The sequence below is a fragment of the Eretmochelys imbricata genome, chromosome 3 (assembly GCF_965152235.1).
Source record: "Eretmochelys imbricata isolate rEreImb1 chromosome 3, rEreImb1.hap1, whole genome shotgun sequence".
NCBI classification, from domain to species: Eukaryota; Metazoa; Chordata; order Testudines; family Cheloniidae; genus Eretmochelys; species Eretmochelys imbricata.
This window is the reverse complement of record NC_135574.1, coordinates 31136089-31156991: the sequence shown is the minus strand read 5'-3', so window position 1 is coordinate 31156991 and position 20903 is coordinate 31136089. Positions and strand designations below refer to the sequence as shown.

Below are 20903 nucleotides of genomic sequence, written 5' to 3'. Positions count from 1 at the left end.
CCCAAGTTTCACTCATTCTTAACCACTTGCAAGCTGGACGCAAATTTTTGATTTAAGTTCTGATGTATTAAAACAGATCCTGTGCAATACAACACAGGACTTGATGATCTAAGCTTTTTTTTTTTTTCCGTGGAGTTATCACCTTTTGCTGCCCAGTGGTAACAGGTACCGACAGCCTGGGGTTGTTCCATTAGAGGAAGAGCTAACTGAATGTCTTGAAATATCTATTTTTGCTGTGGAAAATTGAAGGTTTTCCTCCCCATCCATAGTTGTCAAACTTGAACTAATGCACTCATTCCATGGCAAGATTTCAGCTTTGGATGTTGCTGTATTGTTCTGTCTCATGCCCTTGCTGAATGTCCTTCATGGAATTTTCTTCCTGTTTCCATTTTCACCAGTCCTGCTACTGTAGATTCTGGATAGACTGGTTCTTGGGATACCCAGAGTGATGCCATAACACATGCAACAGGACTGCACATCTACCAAACAATCCATATATTGGGTGTGAAGCCCACACATGCATGTGTTGCCCAATTTTTATCTCCGTGTCTGCTCCCCTGGCTTCCCCTCCCTGTGATGCAAAAACCATGAAGCATGTGGGAGGCAAAGGAATAAATATTGTGACAGCATCAAAATTGGCTACATCTTGTTTGATCTTCATGAGCACTGTCTTTTTTAGAAGCGAAAATGTTCCCAGCAAGAGTTGACAATTTGTCTCTTAGAGATTTTTTCCCTTTGTTTTCACAATACTTACTGAAGGTGGTCTTAGAAAAACAACTTGCTAAGGGCCATCCGTATTAAATTAAAAATCTCTCTGCTTTAATGCAGCTTTTCTTTGGGTGGACAATGAATGACTTGGGTGGAATCCAGGCCTAAAGCTGCTTAGTCAACCATTCATCAAAAGAAGTTGTAATATAACCCTTTTTGCAAGACTGAGTTGACTCCATGAACAGAAGGCAAAGCTACCAGCAGCTCTCTGTTAGAATCTCTTTTCCATGCCCAGAATACCATTTTGTGTCCGGATGCTGACAGAGTATCATGAAGCTGTGGTGGTGTCAGTCTAGGCACATCTATGTCTTCCATCTCTGAAGTATATGAGTGCTCTCACTACACAATCACAGACATAGCAATCTTATGAGTGAACTAGTGCAGGCAGAATAATAAATTCGCCTGACTATCCCTTACCTGAATAGTCCTCAAACCCTTTTATTGAGTCTGGACAAATGTACTGGCTTTATTGGCTCCCACTTAAAAGAAGTGGTGAGGAGCTCCCACATCTTCTTTTCTGCATCCCCTTGCTGTACGCTTTTAAATTTTGGTCCAGGTGGGGGCTTGCCCTGGAGTTTGCATCCCCCCAGACCATGGCAAGAAAGGTACTGTAGGCATCCTAGTTACATTTGTGCTTATGCAGGGATAGTTTTAGTGTGACAGTCTTTCTGCAGCCCAGCAAAGAGACCATATAAACTAGTGCACTGTCTCCAGAGAAGGCAAGTGAAGGCCTCCTAACTAAGCTAAGTTAGGGCAAGCTAAGACCTGATGGGCCTCTCCTTATTCGAAGACATTTGGTGAGGCTAAGATTTGTTCCTGTGAACAGTATTTGGTCTGGAGATGAATCCAAACAGGCAGTGGTGGCTTGTTATAGACAGGATTGGCAGAATTCAAATTTTTTAAATATAATTTTGACATAATATCAGTTTGTTTTAAGCTTTTTTAAATTTTCAGTTGCAGGAAATTATGGGGATCAAACTTATTTAATGACAGTAGACAGTGAGATTCAAAAGTAAAAAATTTTATAAACTGTTAAAACACAAATTGTTAAATCATATGTCAAAATATACAAAGTAAATATTTTTCAATCAATCATACATGTTTTTACTATTCATTTGCTAGTCCATTTGTAACCAGCCCAATTCATAAGTCTAAATCACTGGATTTAGACTCTAGGTTCTCAACAGCGTTTTTGCTATTTTGCCCTGTACATTTTGATTTATTGATAGAAATATTTTTGGGGTGGTTTGTATGTGTATGGCAAAACCAACATTTACCAATTAAAATTCCAAGCCTAGTTATAGTGACTATCCACCCAAAGGATCCCAAGATGCTAGGTACAGCATATACAGTCAGTTCTCTGATGGAATGTTATACCTATTTAGGAGGACACAGGAATATTCCCTAACATTTTAGGACTGGAATTCAAGAAGAATAAAGTATCCAAATGAAACCCTTAAGAAGGTGCTTGTTACAGTTTAACCTGCCTCTAGCTAATGAGCTAGAAATAGCATAAACTCGATCACATGAATTCCAGATACTCTGGATTGATGCAAGAAGTCTGAGTCAAACCAAAAACTAAAAGCATCTTGGGTGAGCAGAACATGTCCTGTGAGCCAGTGGCAGCCAGGCCACATCGCATGGCACTGCACCGCTGAGCCCAGGGAGTGGACCGATTGCCTGTGTGCGCTCCTGTGTGCTGGCTGGTCCAGCATATAGCACATGCTGCCCCACCCTTCGCTCAATGCTCCCTGCTGCAGTGCCAAAGAGCAGCCCTACTCAAAGCACAATAAACCACTGTCAGTCCTGTATCGTAGATTTGGGGGAGGGGGATACCTGCTTAGCCTCTGCATGCCAAGGCTCGAGGGAGGCCTACCCAAGTATTTTAAGCATCTGTGAATAGAGCCCAAAGTGGAAATTTGGTGGTGCCTTGCACACTTCAAGTTCCCGTTCACAGTGTATGTGACTCCATGAATTAAATACACACTGGGCTTAAATATTCTCCAGATGTCTGTTGGCTCTAAAGTACACTTAAAAAATTGGCTGACTTATTGGAGCGAGTGTTACCTTAAGGAAATGATTCCAGTACTTATTTCTGAACTTTGAGTCAGAACTGCTAAACTGAAAACCTCATACTTGCCAAGGAGCCAGTCTTCAGTGAAGACCATTCACATCTGATAAATGTGAGGATATTCTGTTGGGAAATAAGTCTGTGCAGAATAAGTTGGTGAGCATGCCCTCTGCATGTGGAGCTAATGAAGACTTTGGTACAGTAACCTAAAGAGAAGGTTGAGTGGTGATTTGATTATAGTCTATATAAGTACCTACATGAGGAACAAATATTTGATGATGGGCTGTGCAGGAGTTTTGGGGGTGGGGAGAGAGGGTAGAGGTCTGGGTTGGTCTCCAGGGTGTGACTGGAGAAAAGTATAACCAAATCCAGTGGCCGGAAGCTGAAGGTAGATGCATTCAGACTGGAAAGAAGGCATATGTTTTTAACAGTAAGAGTAATTAACCATTGGAACAACTTATTAAGGATTGTGGTGGATTCTTTATCAATGATTTCTTTTTTTTTCTAAAAGATACGCTTCAGGAATTATTATAGAGAAGTTCTATGGGCTGTATTATACAGAAGGTGAGACTAGATGATCATAGTGGTCCTTTCTGGGCTTGGAATCTATGAAAGCTTACAGTTGCACGTAGCTGAAGAGATGCAAATGAGGCTGCAGAACTTTCTGTCAAAAACTAGAGGCACTTTGCCTTCAGGTATATTAGAAAAGAATTGGAGCTTTATCTGAATGTTGACTATAAAAACAGTACCTAATGTGTCTTTGAATTGTTGGACCGTATCTTACTCTTCTGGGTACAAGAATAATGTAGCATGAATGGAAATTAATAGGATTTGATTTGCCTGCAGTATTTCAAAAAATAAAACCACAGTGAATATTAGGAGCATAGGAATTGCCACACTGGATTGGGCCCTGATCCGGGAGTATAAATATCTCCCAAACCATTTTGTTTGCTTGCTTTTCGGTGACTCCTGTTTTTTATTACTATGTGTACAGTGAACATCATTTACCTTCATTTGAAAGCTCCACTATTTAGGCTGCTCACTAAATTAAATTGTGGGAATCATTTGTGTGGTGCCAAGATAAACTGAAGAGAAGGGATTTGGGCACACAGGACTTCATTAAGAAGCTATTCTTCAGCTCAGTGACCGGGAAGCTTCTGCAGTGCTTTGATTGTGCTTTAATTACACTTTTTCATTTTTCCTGGTTTGTTTGAAAGGCAGGTCTTGTTAGTAAAAACTGCTGTGTGGAAAAGTTCTTGGCTGCATCTGCTGCTCTTCCTTGAGGGCACATCACAGATATTCTGACTTAATTTATCAGTTTTTTTTAAAAGATCCCTGCATTTGTTAAAATTAATGATGTGTTTCTTGTAGATTTTAAGGTAGGTACAGCAGGTTTCCTTGAAATATGAGATGGTCTTGTGGTTAAAGCACAGACTGAGAGTCCTGAGATCTGGATTCTCTGCTCTGCTTTGCCATAGGCTTCCTCTGTGACCTTGGAGAAGTTGCTTTAATCTTGTTGCTTCACTTTTCCGCTCTGTAAAATAGGAATAATACTTACAGACCTCAAAGGGGCATTGGGAAGCTAACTTAATTACTGTTGGTAATGTTTTTTGAGAGTCTCTGATGGAAAGGACTATAGAAGTGTAAAATAAAAGTTAACACATAAATGCATCTTCCCTGATACTAAATTGTATATGCAGTATTGCCAACACTCACAATATTTCCCCCCCTCAAATTCCCAGCTCCAGGAGCTGTGTGATTAGGGGGGAATTTCAGCTTTCCTTTAAGAATAAAAGTAAGTTTCTGGACCTCTTGGTGGCAGAGACAAATTTAAAAATATGATGCGGGTATCACCTAACATCTCAAAATGAGAAGGCAAAAATAACCCAAAATGTCTCTCTTTTTCAGTAACAATCTCATGCTTTTTAAGCCAAGCTATTTACTTTCTGGGGCCTGACCCATGGGTTTTGAACATTTGGGGCTGACGGTCCTGTGCTTTTTAAATGCCATCTCTTTTTAAAGCTGAATCCTGGGAGGTAAGATGAAAATGAAAATGTTTTTGAAAAGTAACAAGCAAATCTTAATCTAGCCAAGAATGTGGAACTGCCCTCAGAAAAATAGGTTGGACAGCTGAAGAGGAATCTTGCTGAACAGGCTAAAGATGCTGAATGACTTCTGTGGTTACATTTTTCTCTCTTCTGAAAATGTTGGGGTGGGGATGTAGCTGGGTCAGTCACTCACCCTTGTGTTTTTTTAAGAACTTTGTTCAGGACAGATTTGAATCAAGTGACTGAAAGAAATCAAGTCTCAGAGTAGCAGCCGTGCTAGTCTTTATCCGCAAAAAGAACAGGAGTACATGTGGCACCTTAGAGACTAACAAATTTATTAGAGCATAAGCTTTCGTGGGCTACAGCCCACTTCATCAGATGCATAGAATGGAACATGCAGAAAGAAGATATATATACACACAGATAAGTTGGAAGTTGCCATACAAACTGTGAGAGGCTAATTAGTTAAGATGAGCTATTATCAGCAGGAGAAAAAAACTTTTGTAGTGATAATCAAGATAGCCCATTTAGACAGCTGACAAGAAGGTGTGAGGGTACTTAACTTCTAATAAATTTGTTAGTCTCTAAGGTGCCACAAGTACTCCTGTTCCTGGGTTAGTGTTTTTGTTGTGTGGTTGCTGGAGAGTATTTGCTTCAGGTTGGGGGGCTGTCTGTAAGCAAGGACTGGTCTGTCTCCCAAGATCTGTGAAATCAAGTTTACACTTAACTAGAAAAACTGTTCCCAAGAACACCGTTGTAGACTCCATTCAGGTGGGGTTTTAAAGCAATCTGTTTGGCATCAGACGACTAGCATATTGCTATGGAAAGGGTGAAACTCTCACACTAGGATTGGACACATCATGTTGAATTAAGCTGAGTTTCTGCATATGGCCAGTTTAGACTGGTTCCTGTTGTATCCAAAAGGGGTAGAGAGAAAAGACTAGGATTTAGGACTCTCTCTCTCTCTCTCTCCCTCTTCTAGAATGTAGAAGATTGAATAATGATATTTATCCTAGAAATGGATTCAGCCTTTAAAGCCAGACTTAATCAAATGAAGGCTATTTTCAAATCGAAAAAAATCCTTGCTACCTGGTAAATGAATAATTGCAAATTCACATGGAACTAGTGGATTAAATAGGGGATGTGTATACTGAAGTCCATCAATGTTGTACATGTCTAGCATCTAGACAGAAACTTCTAACTTCAGACTACAGTGCTGAGGATGCTCTGCATGGTCAGTCGATTAGAATTTACAAAAACCTCTCTCCCCACCGCCACCTCCAGCAAATGCAAAGAAAGCTGAAAAGAGAGACCTAGAGTTTGAGAATGCCAGTACCTCCCAACCAAAGGAAAATGGCACTAAGGAATCGATGCCTATCTAGTCTAAAGATTTCCCCCCATGTGCTTTGGAGCTTAGAGGTGTAATATTAAATGATATATTTTTGAAAGTTCCAAGGCTCTATTAAACCAGTCGTAATAGCTGTATCTGCACATGTGTTCTGGAGGAAAACAGTCTTTGCTTTTTCTCAAATATTCCTACTTCATTAAAGTGATACAGACACAAGGGACCTACACCAATAAACATTCATTATGGTCAGACAAAGCTATATACATGCAACCATTAGGAGTCGGTACTAATTAAAAATAACACTTCTGCTTATAAGACAACATTATCCATTATACAAATCCAAAACCAGAGGAAACTCCTCAGTCCTCCACTCACTCCCTTATACAATGCAAAATGCTCTCAGGTGTTCCAATCCTTCAGTCTTTACTCAGACAAAACATCTGTTCGAAGTCAGAGCTTTCTACCCGAGTACAGGCTACATGAGCAGGACCTAGATCTGCACTGCATCTTATAAATAGCTCAATATTGGCTATGTTGATATGCCCACACCATCTTGTGGGGGATCAGGGAGGAGTGGGTGGCTTAGAAGCTGGCAAACCATTCTGGTGAATTTACTATAAGTGGTTTACTTTTAAAACTCTTAAAACCTTTTTCCAGCTCTAATGGTATTTAGCTACGTATTTGCCTCCTTCAAATCAAAAACCTGAAGCACTGTTGCTTTGGAATATTGCACAAAAGTGTATAGAATCAATTTGACAGGATCATAGGGCTTTAGCTGCTGCTTCCATGCAAAATCCATTCAGTGCACAGCCTAAAATGTCAGGTAGCAGTAGTTCGTTCGTTCTTATAAAATTCTCAAAAGTGGGGCTAGCTGCCATACTACTGCCATAGTGATTCATAGATATTTATTGAAAAATGTGTGAACAGTTCATATGTTTTTAACGCTAGATCTTTTCCCAGAGATTGTGGGCAACCAAAGAGACATTAAGGGACTGACTCTTAAAACGACACTGTTTTGTGTGCTCGATTAGAGTGATAATGCAATACTATGGTAAGGGTGCGTGCCAATAGCTACCTTCATATCTGGCCATTTGCATGAAACTCTCCTGACACGACAGTCACGTTGGCTGTGTTTCTTAATTGTGCATGCCATTGTTCATATTAATTGCATGTGCATTTTTGAAAATCAAACTTTAGTAACAATTTTATCAGGGAACCTCAAATCTAGTGCAGATATGCACCTTCTTTCATAATAATTAAGCTACCTTCTCAGTGCTGCAGACAGTATTCTTATAAAAAATCCCTTGGAAACAGGAATAACTTGTCTCTCACCTGTAATACTTACTAGATTACCCCCCTTTTTATAATACTTGTAAAACGTGTTGCAACTTATGACAACAATGCTGCATAAAAACACCTTTATTTTTTAAACTGGGTAAGCTGTTTTCAATTTGCAAATTGTAATACCAGTTAAATACCAGCAGGGGTCCCTCACTCACTACTGATATTTAGAATTTTAGTTTATTATAATAAGCAAAACAAACTTGCAGTTAGATGTTGTAGCAATATTTTTCAAAGTCTTGGTTAAGGTACTTACTGTGGCCTCTGGCTCTGAAATCCTTGCTTTCTTTAGAGGATGGGAAGGGATTCCTATCTTTTATTCTTGAATGAAAGGAAAGAGGAATCCATTCTAATGCTTTGACTGATCTTGATCCATAACTTACTGGTAATTCGCTGTCATTGGTTTCAGCCGCTTCTAAGCCCTCATGATAATGAGGACTACCCTTGTATAAGAGCCTGGCATTTGAATGGGTTCATCTTTTGGGGAAGTACTAATTCAGTGTGCCCCTAAATAGGACAACTAGAAAATTCCATTCCTCTGCTACTACTAAGATCTAGGGGCATGGCTACACTTGCAAGTTAGGGAGCATTAAAGTAGCCCTGGGCGCCCTAATTCATGATGCGTCCACACTTGCAAGGCACATATAGCGCCTGGACTCCGCGGCTGTAGTGCTCCTGGTAATGCTCCTCAACGAGAAGCGTAACGCTTGATGCGCCCCGGCTGGAGCACTGCTGTGCCAGTGTGGACACTCTGGTCTATTAATGCACTCTCATTGGCCTCCAGAAGTGTCCCACAATGCCTGTTCTAGCCACTCTGGTCATCACTTTGAACTCTACTGCCCTGTCCTCAGGTGACCAACCGTCAGAGCCGCCCTTTAAATTCTCTGGGAATTTTGAAAATCCCCTTCCTGTTTGGTCAGCAAGGCGTGGAAGCGCTCAGCGAATCTTTCCAGGTGACCATGCCTCCACGCTCCAGATGATCTCCAGTATGGAGCAATGGTGAGGTGCTGGACCTCATCAGTGTTTGGGGGAGGAAGCTGTCCAATCCCACCTGCGCTGCAGCCGTAGGAATTACGATACCTTCAGGCAGATATCAAGGGACATGATGGAAAGGGGCCATGACCGGGACGCACTGCAGTGCAGGGTTAAAGTGACGGAGCTGCAGAATGCTTACCACAAAGCCCGTGAGGCAAACCACTGCTCTGATGCTGCCCCTGCGACCTGCTGTTTCTACAAAGAGCTGGACGCAATACTTGGGGGTGACCCCACCTCCACTCCGAAGACCACCATGGACACTTCAGAGCCCAGTTCAACAAGGCAGGAGGAGGAGGAGGAAAGCAGGAGTGAGGGTGCTGCGGGGGAGGGAGACAGCCTGGTATCCCTAGATGCATGCAGCCAGGAGCTGTTTTCAAGCCAGAAGGAAGGTATCCAGTCGCAGCGGACGGTGCTTGGGAAAGAACAAACACCAGAGGAGGTGCCTGGAAATTGGCTTTTATTTTGGGAAGGAAGTTGTTCGGTGCGGGCTCTTGGGGCGAGGAGGGTTAGGGCTGCATGCATGCCTAGATGCGGAATAGGGCGTTGATGTGCTCTCTCTCTCACATTGTGGTAATCTGCCTCAGTGATCTCTTCAAAGGTCTCATGCAGAAGCTGGGCAATCCGCTTGTGCAGGTTCCTTGGCAGAGCTACTGTGCTTCTTGTCCCAGTAAGGCTAACATGTCCACACCGCTGTCCGAGAGGGGCGGGGGGACCATTGCTGCACACGGGCAAGCTGCATATGGGCCATGGCGGAAGCTGCATTGTAGTAGAAGACCCTCCCTTGCTTCCCAGGTCACCCTCAGCAGCAAGATATCTTCCAGGACGAACTCCTGTGGAAAATGTGGGGAAAGTATTCAGTATAGGGGCCCCTTGCAGCTGTTGGCTCTCTCCAAGGCACAGAACCCCAGAGGACAGCACAGCCGTGAAACAGTCAGTCCCACTTGCCCATCTGCTTACTCACCATTTTGGGGCCCCTGTGGGTTATGTGTGCTTGCTTTGGGACGTGCAATTTCTGCTATTGTGTAGACTGTCTTTAAGTACCACCGAATCATTGCTCTGTCTGGTGCGAACAATGCTACCTCTGTTAAGTGTTGCATTTTGGCTTTACAGATGCAACCTTGAGATCTCAGCCGTACGTGTTATCGCTGGCCGAAAGACTCCAAAGAATTAGGAAGCGGCCACATAGAAGCAAAGAGGACATGCTGCATGACTAATGCAGCAGTCCCTTAATGAAAATCAAAAAGCACAGGAGTGGCGGGAGAGTGAAAGGAGGGTCCGCCAGCAGAATGTGGATTGCCGGCACCAAACCACAGAGCGGCTGCTAAGCATTATGGAGTGCCAAGCAGACGCTCTACAGGCGAAGCACTTCCATGCTTCTCCCCTCCCCCACTGCAGCCCTTGTCCCAAAACTTTCCCTTGTGCCCCCATGTCACCTCCAATCCACTTTCCCCAACATCCAGGTTCTTATCGCCACCAGCTGCATCCAACACCTGTAGCTTCACCACCCAGCCCTGCAAACTACGACCCTTACCCACTGCACTCAACCCCCATCTCATGCATTTAGCCAGCCAGAAGTGCAGCACTCATTGCAGGAAGGCTGAGTATGATAACAGGACATATGCAAATCTATGATTGTACTGTTCCCCACCCAACCGCACCCCCTTGCCCTTTGTTTCCCAAGCGTTTGTTTCTTTTTAATAAATGGATTTTTTGGCTTTGAAAACATTCTTTATTATTGCATTAAGTAAAAGATACCTTAGCCCAGGAAAGCAACAGGCACTGCAAGTCAGTGTAGCAAACAGATTTCTTCTAACATTGGAACCATTGCACTTCACTCCCATGCAGGGCAGCAAACATTACTGGTGGCTTTCAGCCTCAGATTACTCCTTCAAGGCATTTCTAATCCTTGCAGCCACGTGCTGGGACCCTCTAATTGCCCTGCTCTCTGGCTGTTCAAATCCAGCCTCCAGATTTGGTACCTCTGAGGTCCATGCCTGAGTGAATCTTTCCACCCTTCCCTTAATAAATGTTATGGAGGGTACAGCATGCAGATATAACCTTGCGGATGTTGTCATCAGCCAGGTCTAGCTTCCCATACAGACAGCACCAGCGGCCCTTTAAATGGCCAAAAGCACACTCCATAGTCATTCTGCACCGACTCAGCCTGTTGAACCGCTCGTTGCTGCTGTCAAGGCTTCCTGTGTAGGGTTTCGTGAGTCACGGCATTAAAGGGTAAATGGGGTCTCCAAGGATCACAATGGGTATTTTGACTTTTTCTATGGTGATCTTCTGATCTGGGAAGAAAGTCCTGGCTTGCAGCTTTCTGAACAGGCCTGTGTTCCGAAAGATGCATGTATCATGGACCTTTCCAGACCAGCCTGCGTTAATGTCAATGAAACACCCCCGGTGATCCACAAGCGCCTGGAGAACCATAGAGAGATACCCCTTCCAATTAACGTACTCAGAGGCTAGGTGGTCCGGTGCCAGAATGTGCGTGCCATCTATTGCCTCTCTGCAGTTAGGAAAACCCATTTGTGCAAAGTCAGCCACAATATTGTGCATGTTACCCAGAGTCATGGTTCTTCTGAGCAGGATGCGATTAATGGCCCTGCAAACTTGCATCAACACGATTCCAACGGTCGACTTTCGCACTCCAAACTGGTTTGTGACCGATCAGTAGCTGTCTGGAGTTGCCAGCTTCTAGATTGCAATAGCCACCAGCTTCTCCGCCAGTAGGGCAGCTCTCAATCTCGTGTCCTTCCGCCGCAGGGTGGGGGCGAGCTCAGCGCACCGTCCCATGAAAGTAGCTTTTCTCATCTGAAAGTTCTGCAGCCACTGCTCATCATCCCAGACTTGCATGACGATGTGATCCCACTACTCAGTGTTTGTTTCCCGAGCCCAAAAGCGGCGATCCACTGCGGTGAATGTCCATGAATGCTACAAGCCATCTCGTGTCATGTGCATTATGCAAGTCGACATCATCACTGGACTCCTCACTGTCAGTTTGTAGCTTAAGAAGTAACTCGACTGCCATTTGTGACGTGCTGGCGAGACCCATCAGCATATTCCTCAGCAGTTCGGGCTCCAGTCCCGCAGACTGAAAGGGAAGACCGAGCGCACAGTACAAAAAATGTTGAAAGATGGCACCAAATGTGGACGGAAGCACAGGGATTGCTGGAATGCGAAGCGATGCATCACGGGGCGTTGGGACAGGACCCAAAATGTCCCTCACCCCCCACGCTCTTCCCACAAGCCCCAGCCACAGAATGGGAAGAGGTGCTCTGTGGGTTAGCTGTCCATAATGCACCGCTCCCAATGCTGCTGCAAGTGCTGCAAATGTGGCCATGCCAGTGTGCTTGCAGCTGCCAGTGTGAACACACTGCAGTGCTTTCCCTACTACGCTCTCTGAGGGCGGGTTTAACTCACAGCACTCTACATCTGCAACTGTACCCATGCCCTTGCATTATGAAACTGAAATTATTTAAAAAAAATTACTTTTCCCATTAACATTTTCATTTAGTTTGAATAATGAAAAAGGATTCATATTCCACTTCCTTTTTCTGAGCGCTAGCAGGATGTTGTGAACACTGCTAGGAAGTGTTCAAGACCCTGATCCCATAAAGATTTAGGCTCGTGCTTACCTTTAAGACCCATAAGTAATCTCACTGCAGTCAATGGGAGTGCTTGTATGTTAAGTACGTCCTTAGGTCTTTGCTGGATTGGAACCCGTATTAAATAACTCTATTTAAAAACTGATCAGTCTCAAGAGTAGAATTTGATCATGGAGCTAATATGGTTTTGCTACTATCCAAACTGATTTCAGTTGTGCTTGCTGAAAGCATGTCTGACCCCGGTTTTAAGTAAGGTTTTTAAACACTGTTCTTTTGGCCAGTGAAAATGGGGCCTGAAAGGATTTCTTCCCCTAAAAAGGGGTTACAATAGGCAAAATATTTCTTGGGGCATAAAAATCTTCAGAAGTTAACTAGAGTCTGCATGAGGTTTGATATTTGTTGCTGTAATCCACACTAGGAGGATGGGTCTTTGTAACCCCATTAGTAGCTGATCCACTGATTCATGCGAGCAGTCGTTTAGCTTATGTGGTAGAAACTCACCGCTTTAGTTCTGAAGGTCTTGGATTCAAATCCTACAGTAAACCCAAGTGGAGTCGTTACATTGTGACTCAGTATGGCTGGCTGAAGCAAACACTAAGAATGTATGTATTGCTGCTGATGGAAGCTTTTTTCTTCTTTTACAGGTTTTTATTTCTGTAAACTGCCTCAGCACAGATTTCTCCTCTCAGAAAGGAGTTAAAGGGCTGCCCTTGAACATTCAGATTGACACCTACAGCTACAATAACAGGAGTAACAAACCCATCCACAGGGCCTACTGCCAGATTAAAGTCTTCTGTGACAAGGTAAGGTCAGGCCAGTTTGCAAATGAGGGCTTGGGGAAGGCTGTCCCTCCAGCTCTGTTTAGTGTAAATGACCTTTTCCTTTATGATTCTAACACATGCTATTTTAGATAATCTCTGAAAACTCCGTATGTGTTTGATGTTTGTAAGGGGGAAAAAACTGGTTCAGAGATGCTGAAGTGACCTCAGACAAATTTGCTGCCTTCAGAATGCTGGAGTGTTGCAAAACATTTTTAGGCACAATCAGTGTTGACTTTGGGAATGGTCATTGGGAGATGATACTGAATGTCACAGTTGCCAACGGCAAATAACTCTATATACTTGGTTTTCAGTTCAAACTTGAAATTCTGTTGAGGCAGGGAACAAACAAGTCTATTTTTTACCAAAATCGCTAAATATGGAATTTTCTATTTCTTTGTGTGCTTTCTTAGTGTGCTCATTATAAAAATATCTGAGAACCTCACCAGTAATGTGTGTGGTTTTCCTACTGCCCTGGTGAGATAGGGAAGTATCACTAATACCATTTTATAGTTGGGGAAACTGAGGCCAAAATTTTCAAGTCTCCACTAGTTTTGAATGCCTCAGTTATGAGCGCTCTGCTTGGCGCTTATGGTTTGGTTTTTCTCCACAGGTGTAGAGCACCTAAAGCTGTGAGTGCAGCATTGTAGGAGGTGGAAGTTTTAAAAACTTGACCACATTTTCACAAATGACAATTTTTCATGGCTTACAACTCATCCAAATCTGGGCAGACTTTCCCAGGAACAGCAAAAAAGCACACCTATAAGCCCAGGGCTTCTTCCAACCAAATTCTGAACTCTCAACCCCAAAGTGCAGGCTACCATTAAAAATTGCCTAACACTGCATGTTTAATCTTAATATTTCTGTCACTATCACTCCAGTTATAATGCATGGATGGACACTTACCCAGCCTTATTCTGCCCCATCACAGGGGCTATACTGTAAGCAGGGCCAGAATAGTGTCTTTGGCACTTGTGAAAATTTTCTCCGACGTGACTTGACTCCCAAATCCCACAGACTTTTTCCTAAACACATAAGTTATTTGAAAATGGGAATTAGGCACTTATGAAAATTTTACCTTTAGTTCTTCCTGAGGGTTTCTTTTGCTCACTATTTACTCAATAATTTTTAAAAAATAGGTTTGTCTCTTTGAGCTCTTCTGATGAAAAGTGGTATATAAAAGGTCTTCGCAATTTAATGTATTTATCCCTCCACAACACCCCTGTGAGGAAATGAAGTGCTGTTATCCTCATTTTGCTCCGCACACTAAGCCGGGGACTGCGGGACCTGGTTTTGTGACTCAGGTCTGTCGTTTGGCCTGTTTCCAAACTGAACAGGGCTTGGACCAGAGTGACAGCAGGACTTGGGCTCTGACCAACCCCCATAGCAGGTCCTGAGTGCTTGTGGACTCAAGTCCAAACTATTTTATGTGTAAATGGAAGGGAGTGTTTGGCTCAAACCTGAGTCAGAGCCTGGGCTTAGTGTGCAGTATAGATATACCTAGGGAGGCTAAGTGACACAAACTAAGAGTCTGTGGTGGAGAAGAGAATTGAACCCAGGCTAGTGCCCTAACCCCTGGACTACCTTTCCTCAGTCAGTTACAAGCTAAAATAACAGACTTCCAAACTCCCTCACTTTTAATAAACCAGTTGTTAATTTGGCAAATCCACACTCCGCTCATTGCTTCAGAGGAAAATGTTTTAGTCTGCATCATAAATTTCAGCAGATCTAGTTAGTTACCCCGTTTATATAATTTTTCACTTTAGATTTTGTCTTCTCTCTTTGCATGACTCCTCCCCTATACCTCATACATTTGACCTGCATTGTAAAATATATATTTCAGATTTAATCTGTGGGCATCACTTTGCACCCAAAAAATATTGTCAAGTTGAGGATGTAATTTCTTAGCATGATTGTTGCACATAGACAGTCCCTCACCCAGATTCTGAAGTGGACTTACATAGGGAACACATCTCTGTCAATACAGATCACTCAAATATTGGCTCAAGCTCTGTTTAAATAGTATAAAAATAGACTTGACCGGTCACCTCTATTAGTTGTGTGTCCCAACCTGCAGCAATGCCTCCATCTGACTGCAGAGGATGACTCATTAGTCACCTTCTCTCCTCCTAAGAACTATTTGTCAACAGTGGCCAAGGCTTGAAACTTAAGTGTTCCATCTATTTATCTTAGGTACTTAAGTGATCTCCATTACCATAGTAACTGAATGCCTCACAATCTTTAATGTGAGAGACAATGTGAGTGAGGTAATATCTTTTATTGGACCAACTTCTGTTGGTGAGACAAGTTTCTGAGCCTACACAGAGCTACTCTTCAGGTCTGGGAAACTAATGTAACCCCCACACCTCCTGGGTATAGTGTTCTGTCCCATCAAGTGGCATTGAGACCACTTAGAGTTAAATGAGTCTGCTCTACAGCCTTAGCTAAGAGGCAGCTGGCTTTTAGCTCATGTAGTAGAGGCTCATGCACGAAGCTCCAGAAGTCCCCGGTTTGATCCTGCCTGCCAATGACCGGGTTCTGTCGGCATTACACTAACTCTTAGTGATACAAGATAGCCTGTGGTGGAGCAGGAAGTTGAACCTGGGTCTCACAGGGTGGTGTTCTAAACACTGGGCCATGATTTTTGTATGCAGTGAGGGGTGCTGTTGGAATATTGGGAGGGTTCATGGGTGGAAGGGGAATCGGAGGGGATTCATAGATATTAAGGTCAGAAGGGACCATTATGATCATCTAGTCTGACCTCCTGCACAATGCAGGCCACCGAATCTCACCAACCCACTCCTGCAATAAACCTCTCACCTATGTCCGAGCTATTGAAGTCCTCAAATCATGGTTTAAAGACTTCAAGGTGCAGAGACTCCTCCAGCAAGTGACCCATGCCTCATGCTGCAAAGGAAGGCAAAAAACCCCCAGAGCCTCTTCCAATCTGCCCTGGAGGAAAATTCCTTCCCGACCCCAAATATGGCGATCAGCTGAACCCTGAGCATGCAGGCAAGATTCACCAGCCAGATACCCAGGAAAGAATTCTCTGTATTAACTCAGATCCCACCCCATCTAGCATTCTATCACAGGCCATTGGGCCTATTTACCGTGAATAGTTAAAGATCAATTAATTGCCAAAATCATGTTATCCCATCATACCTTTTCCTCCATACACTTATCAAGTTTAATCTTGAAGACAGACAGGTCTTTTGCCCCCGCTGCTTCCCTTGGAAGGCTGTTCCAGAACTTCACTCCTCTGATGGTTAGAAATCTTTGTCTAATTTCAAGTCTAAACTTCCTGATGGCCAGTTTATATCCATTTGTTCTTGTGTCCACATTGATACTGAGCTTAAATAATTCCTCTCCCTCTCTGGTATTTATCCCTCTGATATATTTATAGAGAGCAATCATATCTTCCCTCAGCCTTCTTTTGGTTAGGCTAAACAAGACAGGCTCCTTGAGTCTCCTTTCATAAGACAGGTTTTCCATTCCTCGGATCATCTTCGTAGCCCTTCTCTGAACCTGTTCCAGTTTGAATTCATCCTTCTTAAACATGGGAGACCAGAACTGCACACAGTATTCCAGGTGAGGTCTCACCAGTGCCTTGTATAATGGTACTAACACCTTCTTATCTCTACTGGAAATACCTCGCCTGATGCATCCCAAGACCGCATTAGCTTTTTTCACGGCAATATCATATTGGCGGCTCATAGTCATCCTGTGGTCAACCAATACTCCAAGGTCCTTCTCCTCTGTTACTTCTAATTGATGCGTCCCCAGCTTATAACTAAAATTCTTGTTATTAATCCCTAAATGCATGACCTTACACTTCTCACGATTAAATTTCATCCTATTACTATTACTCCAGTTTACAAGGTCATCCAGATCCTCCTGTATGATATCCCAGTCCTTCTCTAAATTGGCAATACCTCCCAGCTTTGTATCATCCGCAGACTTTATTAGCATACTCCCACTTTTTGTGCCGAGGTCAGTAATAAAAAGATTAAATAAGATTGGTCCCAAAACCGATCCCTGAGGAACTCCACTGGTAACATCCCTCCAGCCTGACAGTTCACCTTTCAGTAGGACCCGCTGTAGTCTCCCTGTTAATCAATTCCTTATACACCTTTCAATTTTCATATTGATCCCCATCTTTTCCAATTTAACTAATAATTCCCCATGTGGCACCGTATCAAATGCCTTACTGAAATCTAGGTAAATTAGATCCACTGCGTTTCCTTTGTCTAAAAAATCTGTTACTTTCTCAAAGAAGATCAGGTTGGTTTGGCACGATCTACCTTTTGTAAAACCATGTTGTATTTTGTCTCATTTACCACTGACCTCAATGTCCTTAACTACTTTCTCCTTCAAAATTTTTTCCGAGACCTTGCATACTACAGATGTCAAACTAACAGGCCTGTTGTTACCCAGATCACTTTTTTTTTTTTTTCCTTTCTTAAAACTAGGAACTATGTTAGCAATTCTCCAGTTATACGGTACAACCCCCGAGTTTACAGATTCATTAAAAATTCTTGCTAATGGGTTTGCAATTTCATGTGCCAATTCCTTTAATATTTTTGGATGAAGATTATCTGAGCCCCCTGATTTAGTCCCATTAAGCTGTTCGAGTTTCGCTTCTACCTCAGATATGGTAATATCTATCTCCATATCCTCATTCTCATTTGTCATGCTACCATTATACCTAAGATCCTCATTAGCCTCATTAAAGACTGAGGCAAAGTATTTGTTTAGATATTGGGCCATGCCTAGAATTTCTTTAACCTCCACGCCATCCTCAGTGTTTAGCAGTCCCACTAGGTGAGAGAGCGAGAAGAGATGTTCATGAAATGCGAAATCTTCTCTAAAGACCTGCTTCCCAGATCCCCTCACTTAATCTGCTTAATGAGTCAGCCAATGAAAGATGTGCCTGTATTTTGTTGCACATGGGTGAACCCCATTGACATCACCAGGGCTCTGCATAGGCACCCAGGTTTGCCTGTGTGCAGCAAGTTGCAGGATCAGGGCCTACAATTCTGTCTACAGCGGTGGGGGGGTTAGGTGCTTACTAGGTCTGTATATTACAGAATAAGGAAGAACCCTTTCCTTCTGTCCTGATACAGATCCTTTAGTCCTAGCTAACTTCAATTCAAGGAGGATATTTACAGTGGAATTTACCTGCAGCAAAACTTCACTGTGAAATGAACCCCCTCATGCAGTTGCATTGCCTTGCCAAATGTTCAAACTGGGATTTCAGCTAGAGGGAAGCTTTTCCATGGAGATTGGATCTGTATATTCCACTGTAATAAACATCTGTTTGGAAGTCTAGGCATTATAGAATAGTAGTGACCCACTGCACAATGTACAGATGAAGTGAGCTGTCCATTAACTTCAGAAGGACTGGGAGCACTGGCCTTTGGCCTTGCAACATGCATATGTCATATGCATTATTACTGTATGCTCTTGTCTTGTTACTTACTTGCTAGACGCTTATCTCATTATTTAATTCATATTTAATGAGACTTCACACAGTAAGGACATGCCATGTACACCATGCCAGGTTGTTATATTATCACTGAATTGAGAAAAATCATTCTACTCAGACTGACAGAAAAAAAACTCCAGGCAGTTGCTGGCTGTGTACAAGAATTGCTAATAATAAAGAGACAGCAGATTTTATAATTCACTTTGAGCAAATAGATTATTTGCTGAAAAATGCACTTCTGCTTGACTCCAAATTATTTGCAAATTTGACACACACAGTTTCAGCCATTCACAGAATGGCCAAAGGAGGTGTTGGTGCTGCTGCCCTCTGTTTTTAAGCTTCGGCCCAGTGATTAGAGTATGCACCTGGAATATGGTAGGCATAGGTTCAAATCTCTGCTCAGGAACAAACCTGAAATTTTCATTTCACTGAAAATTCTGAACAATTTCAGATGCAGTTCAACCTGAACTAAACTCTTTTTTTTATTTTATTTTATTTTATTTCTAGAGCAGCCACCACCCTAAATAATCAGGTTTCAGAGTAGCAGCTGTGTTAGTCTGTATTCGCAAAAAGAAAGAGTACTTGTGGCACCTTAGAGACTAACAAATTTATCTGAGTATAAGCTTTCGTGAGCTACAGCTCACTTCAATGGATGCATTCAGCTGTAGCTCACGAAAGCTTATGCTCAAATAAATTTGTTAGTCTCTAAGGTGCCATAAGTACTCCTTTTCTTTTTCCTGAATAATCAGTTACTCGCACAGCTCTGCTTATAATGGTGCTGTTAGTGGCTCTAGGGTTGAGGATCCTGTTACGCTTCCTCTACCTGTTTGTTAAATTATGAGCTCTTCAGAACAGAGTCTGGCTTGTACAGGGTTAAGCACATTGTTGGTGCTTAACAAATAAACCCAATTTTTCATGAGGTAACAATTCTCAAAAAGAAATTTGACTATCATTGTCTCAACTGGTTCTGGTCTCCCAGTTTGAATTTATCCTTCTTAAACATGGAACAGGTACAGAGAAGGGCTACAAGGATGATCCGAGGAATGGAAAACCTATTTTATGAAAGGAGACTCAAGGAGCTTGGCTTGTTTAGCCTAACCAAAAGAAGGCTGAGGGAAGATATGATTGCTCTCTATAAATATATCAGAGGGATAAATACCAGAGGGGGAGAGGAATTATTTAAGCTCAGTATCAATGTGGACACAAGAACAAATGGATATAAACTGGCCCAGGAGTGAAATTATAATCTTAAGGATTTAAAAACAAACAAACAAAAAGCTACCCCACAAACCAGAAGTTTTAATAGGGAACTGAACCCTTAAACTCCAGGACATAATCCACCCTCTAACTGATGAGATTGGGAAGAGGCTCTCCATGTTGATTAACTCTTGCTTCATACAGGGTTTTCCTGAGGCTTTTTCTGAAGCATCTGGTCTTGGCTGTCAGTGACAGATAGAATATGGACTGGATGGACGACTGGTCTGATCCAATCTGGAGATTCCTATGTTCCAAAGCTTAATAAGTGGAATTTGGTTGTATGTGAAATTTGAGAGGCTGTTAATGTGCTCTTGTGACTCAGAACCAGCATCGCTTTTTAAAAACCAAGTTCCATGCAGCTGTATGGTTGTGGGTGTGTAACAAAAGAGGATTTCCTCAAATACATATTGGAAATATACACGTACATGTCTTAAAAATGTACAACAGAGAAATTGCAATTCTGAAATATTACATATGACTAACAGTAAGTACTTGACTTAACCCTGTGTGAACAAGAAAATATAGGGCTGAGGCAAAATTTGAACTGACCCATCTGGCCCTCACTGACTCTCGACTGCTGTTGCATTCCAACACTTCTGCTCTGTTAATGTTGCAGGCTGTTGTTGTGCCCCTTCAGTCTTGAAGTTAGAGTGGGTTGTGTTAATGGCAGCCTTGGTATTTTTTTTTTTTTAATTCCATCCCATTTTTTAGGGGACAAAGACAGGCCATTAACATAAGGAAAAATTACTCATGATAGAATATATCCATGCTGCTTGCTTTCACAGCACCAAAACATTGGGTGCCTTATAGAACAAAGATGTTGGTCGCTGCCTTGAAGTCCTGCAAGTCTAATATTGGGTCATCTTTTTCCTCTTTGAACTGATTTATTTCTGGAGCTGGCTGGCCTCCCCTCCTCTATTTCTAATTTCGTGTCTCCTCCTCTTTCCCCTTGTGGTGTCGGCTCTGCCAGTTCCTCCTCTGCCCCCCCCCCCCCCGCCCCCATCATCTCTGGTGAGGTTGACCTTTGCTCTTGCCACCCTTGCCAAAAGTCATTCTGCCTTTCTGATTCCACATCCCATCTTTATTAAGGAACATGTACTGGCCCCACTCACTGAGGCATC

General features: G+C 42.7%; 1 protein-coding gene across 2 annotated transcripts in view; it reads left to right on the top strand.

Moving 5' to 3' along the window:
* Positions 1 to 20903, top strand: part of GRHL1 (grainyhead like transcription factor 1) — a 64064-nt gene that overhangs the window by 27362 nt on the left and 15799 nt on the right. For both annotated transcript variants that reach the window (XM_077812537.1, XM_077812536.1), the window contains exon 9: positions 12867 to 13025. In XM_077812537.1, the coding sequence (XP_077668663.1) occupies positions 12867 to 13025 (159 nt within the window). The remainder of the gene's footprint in view (positions 1 to 12866; positions 13026 to 20903) is intronic.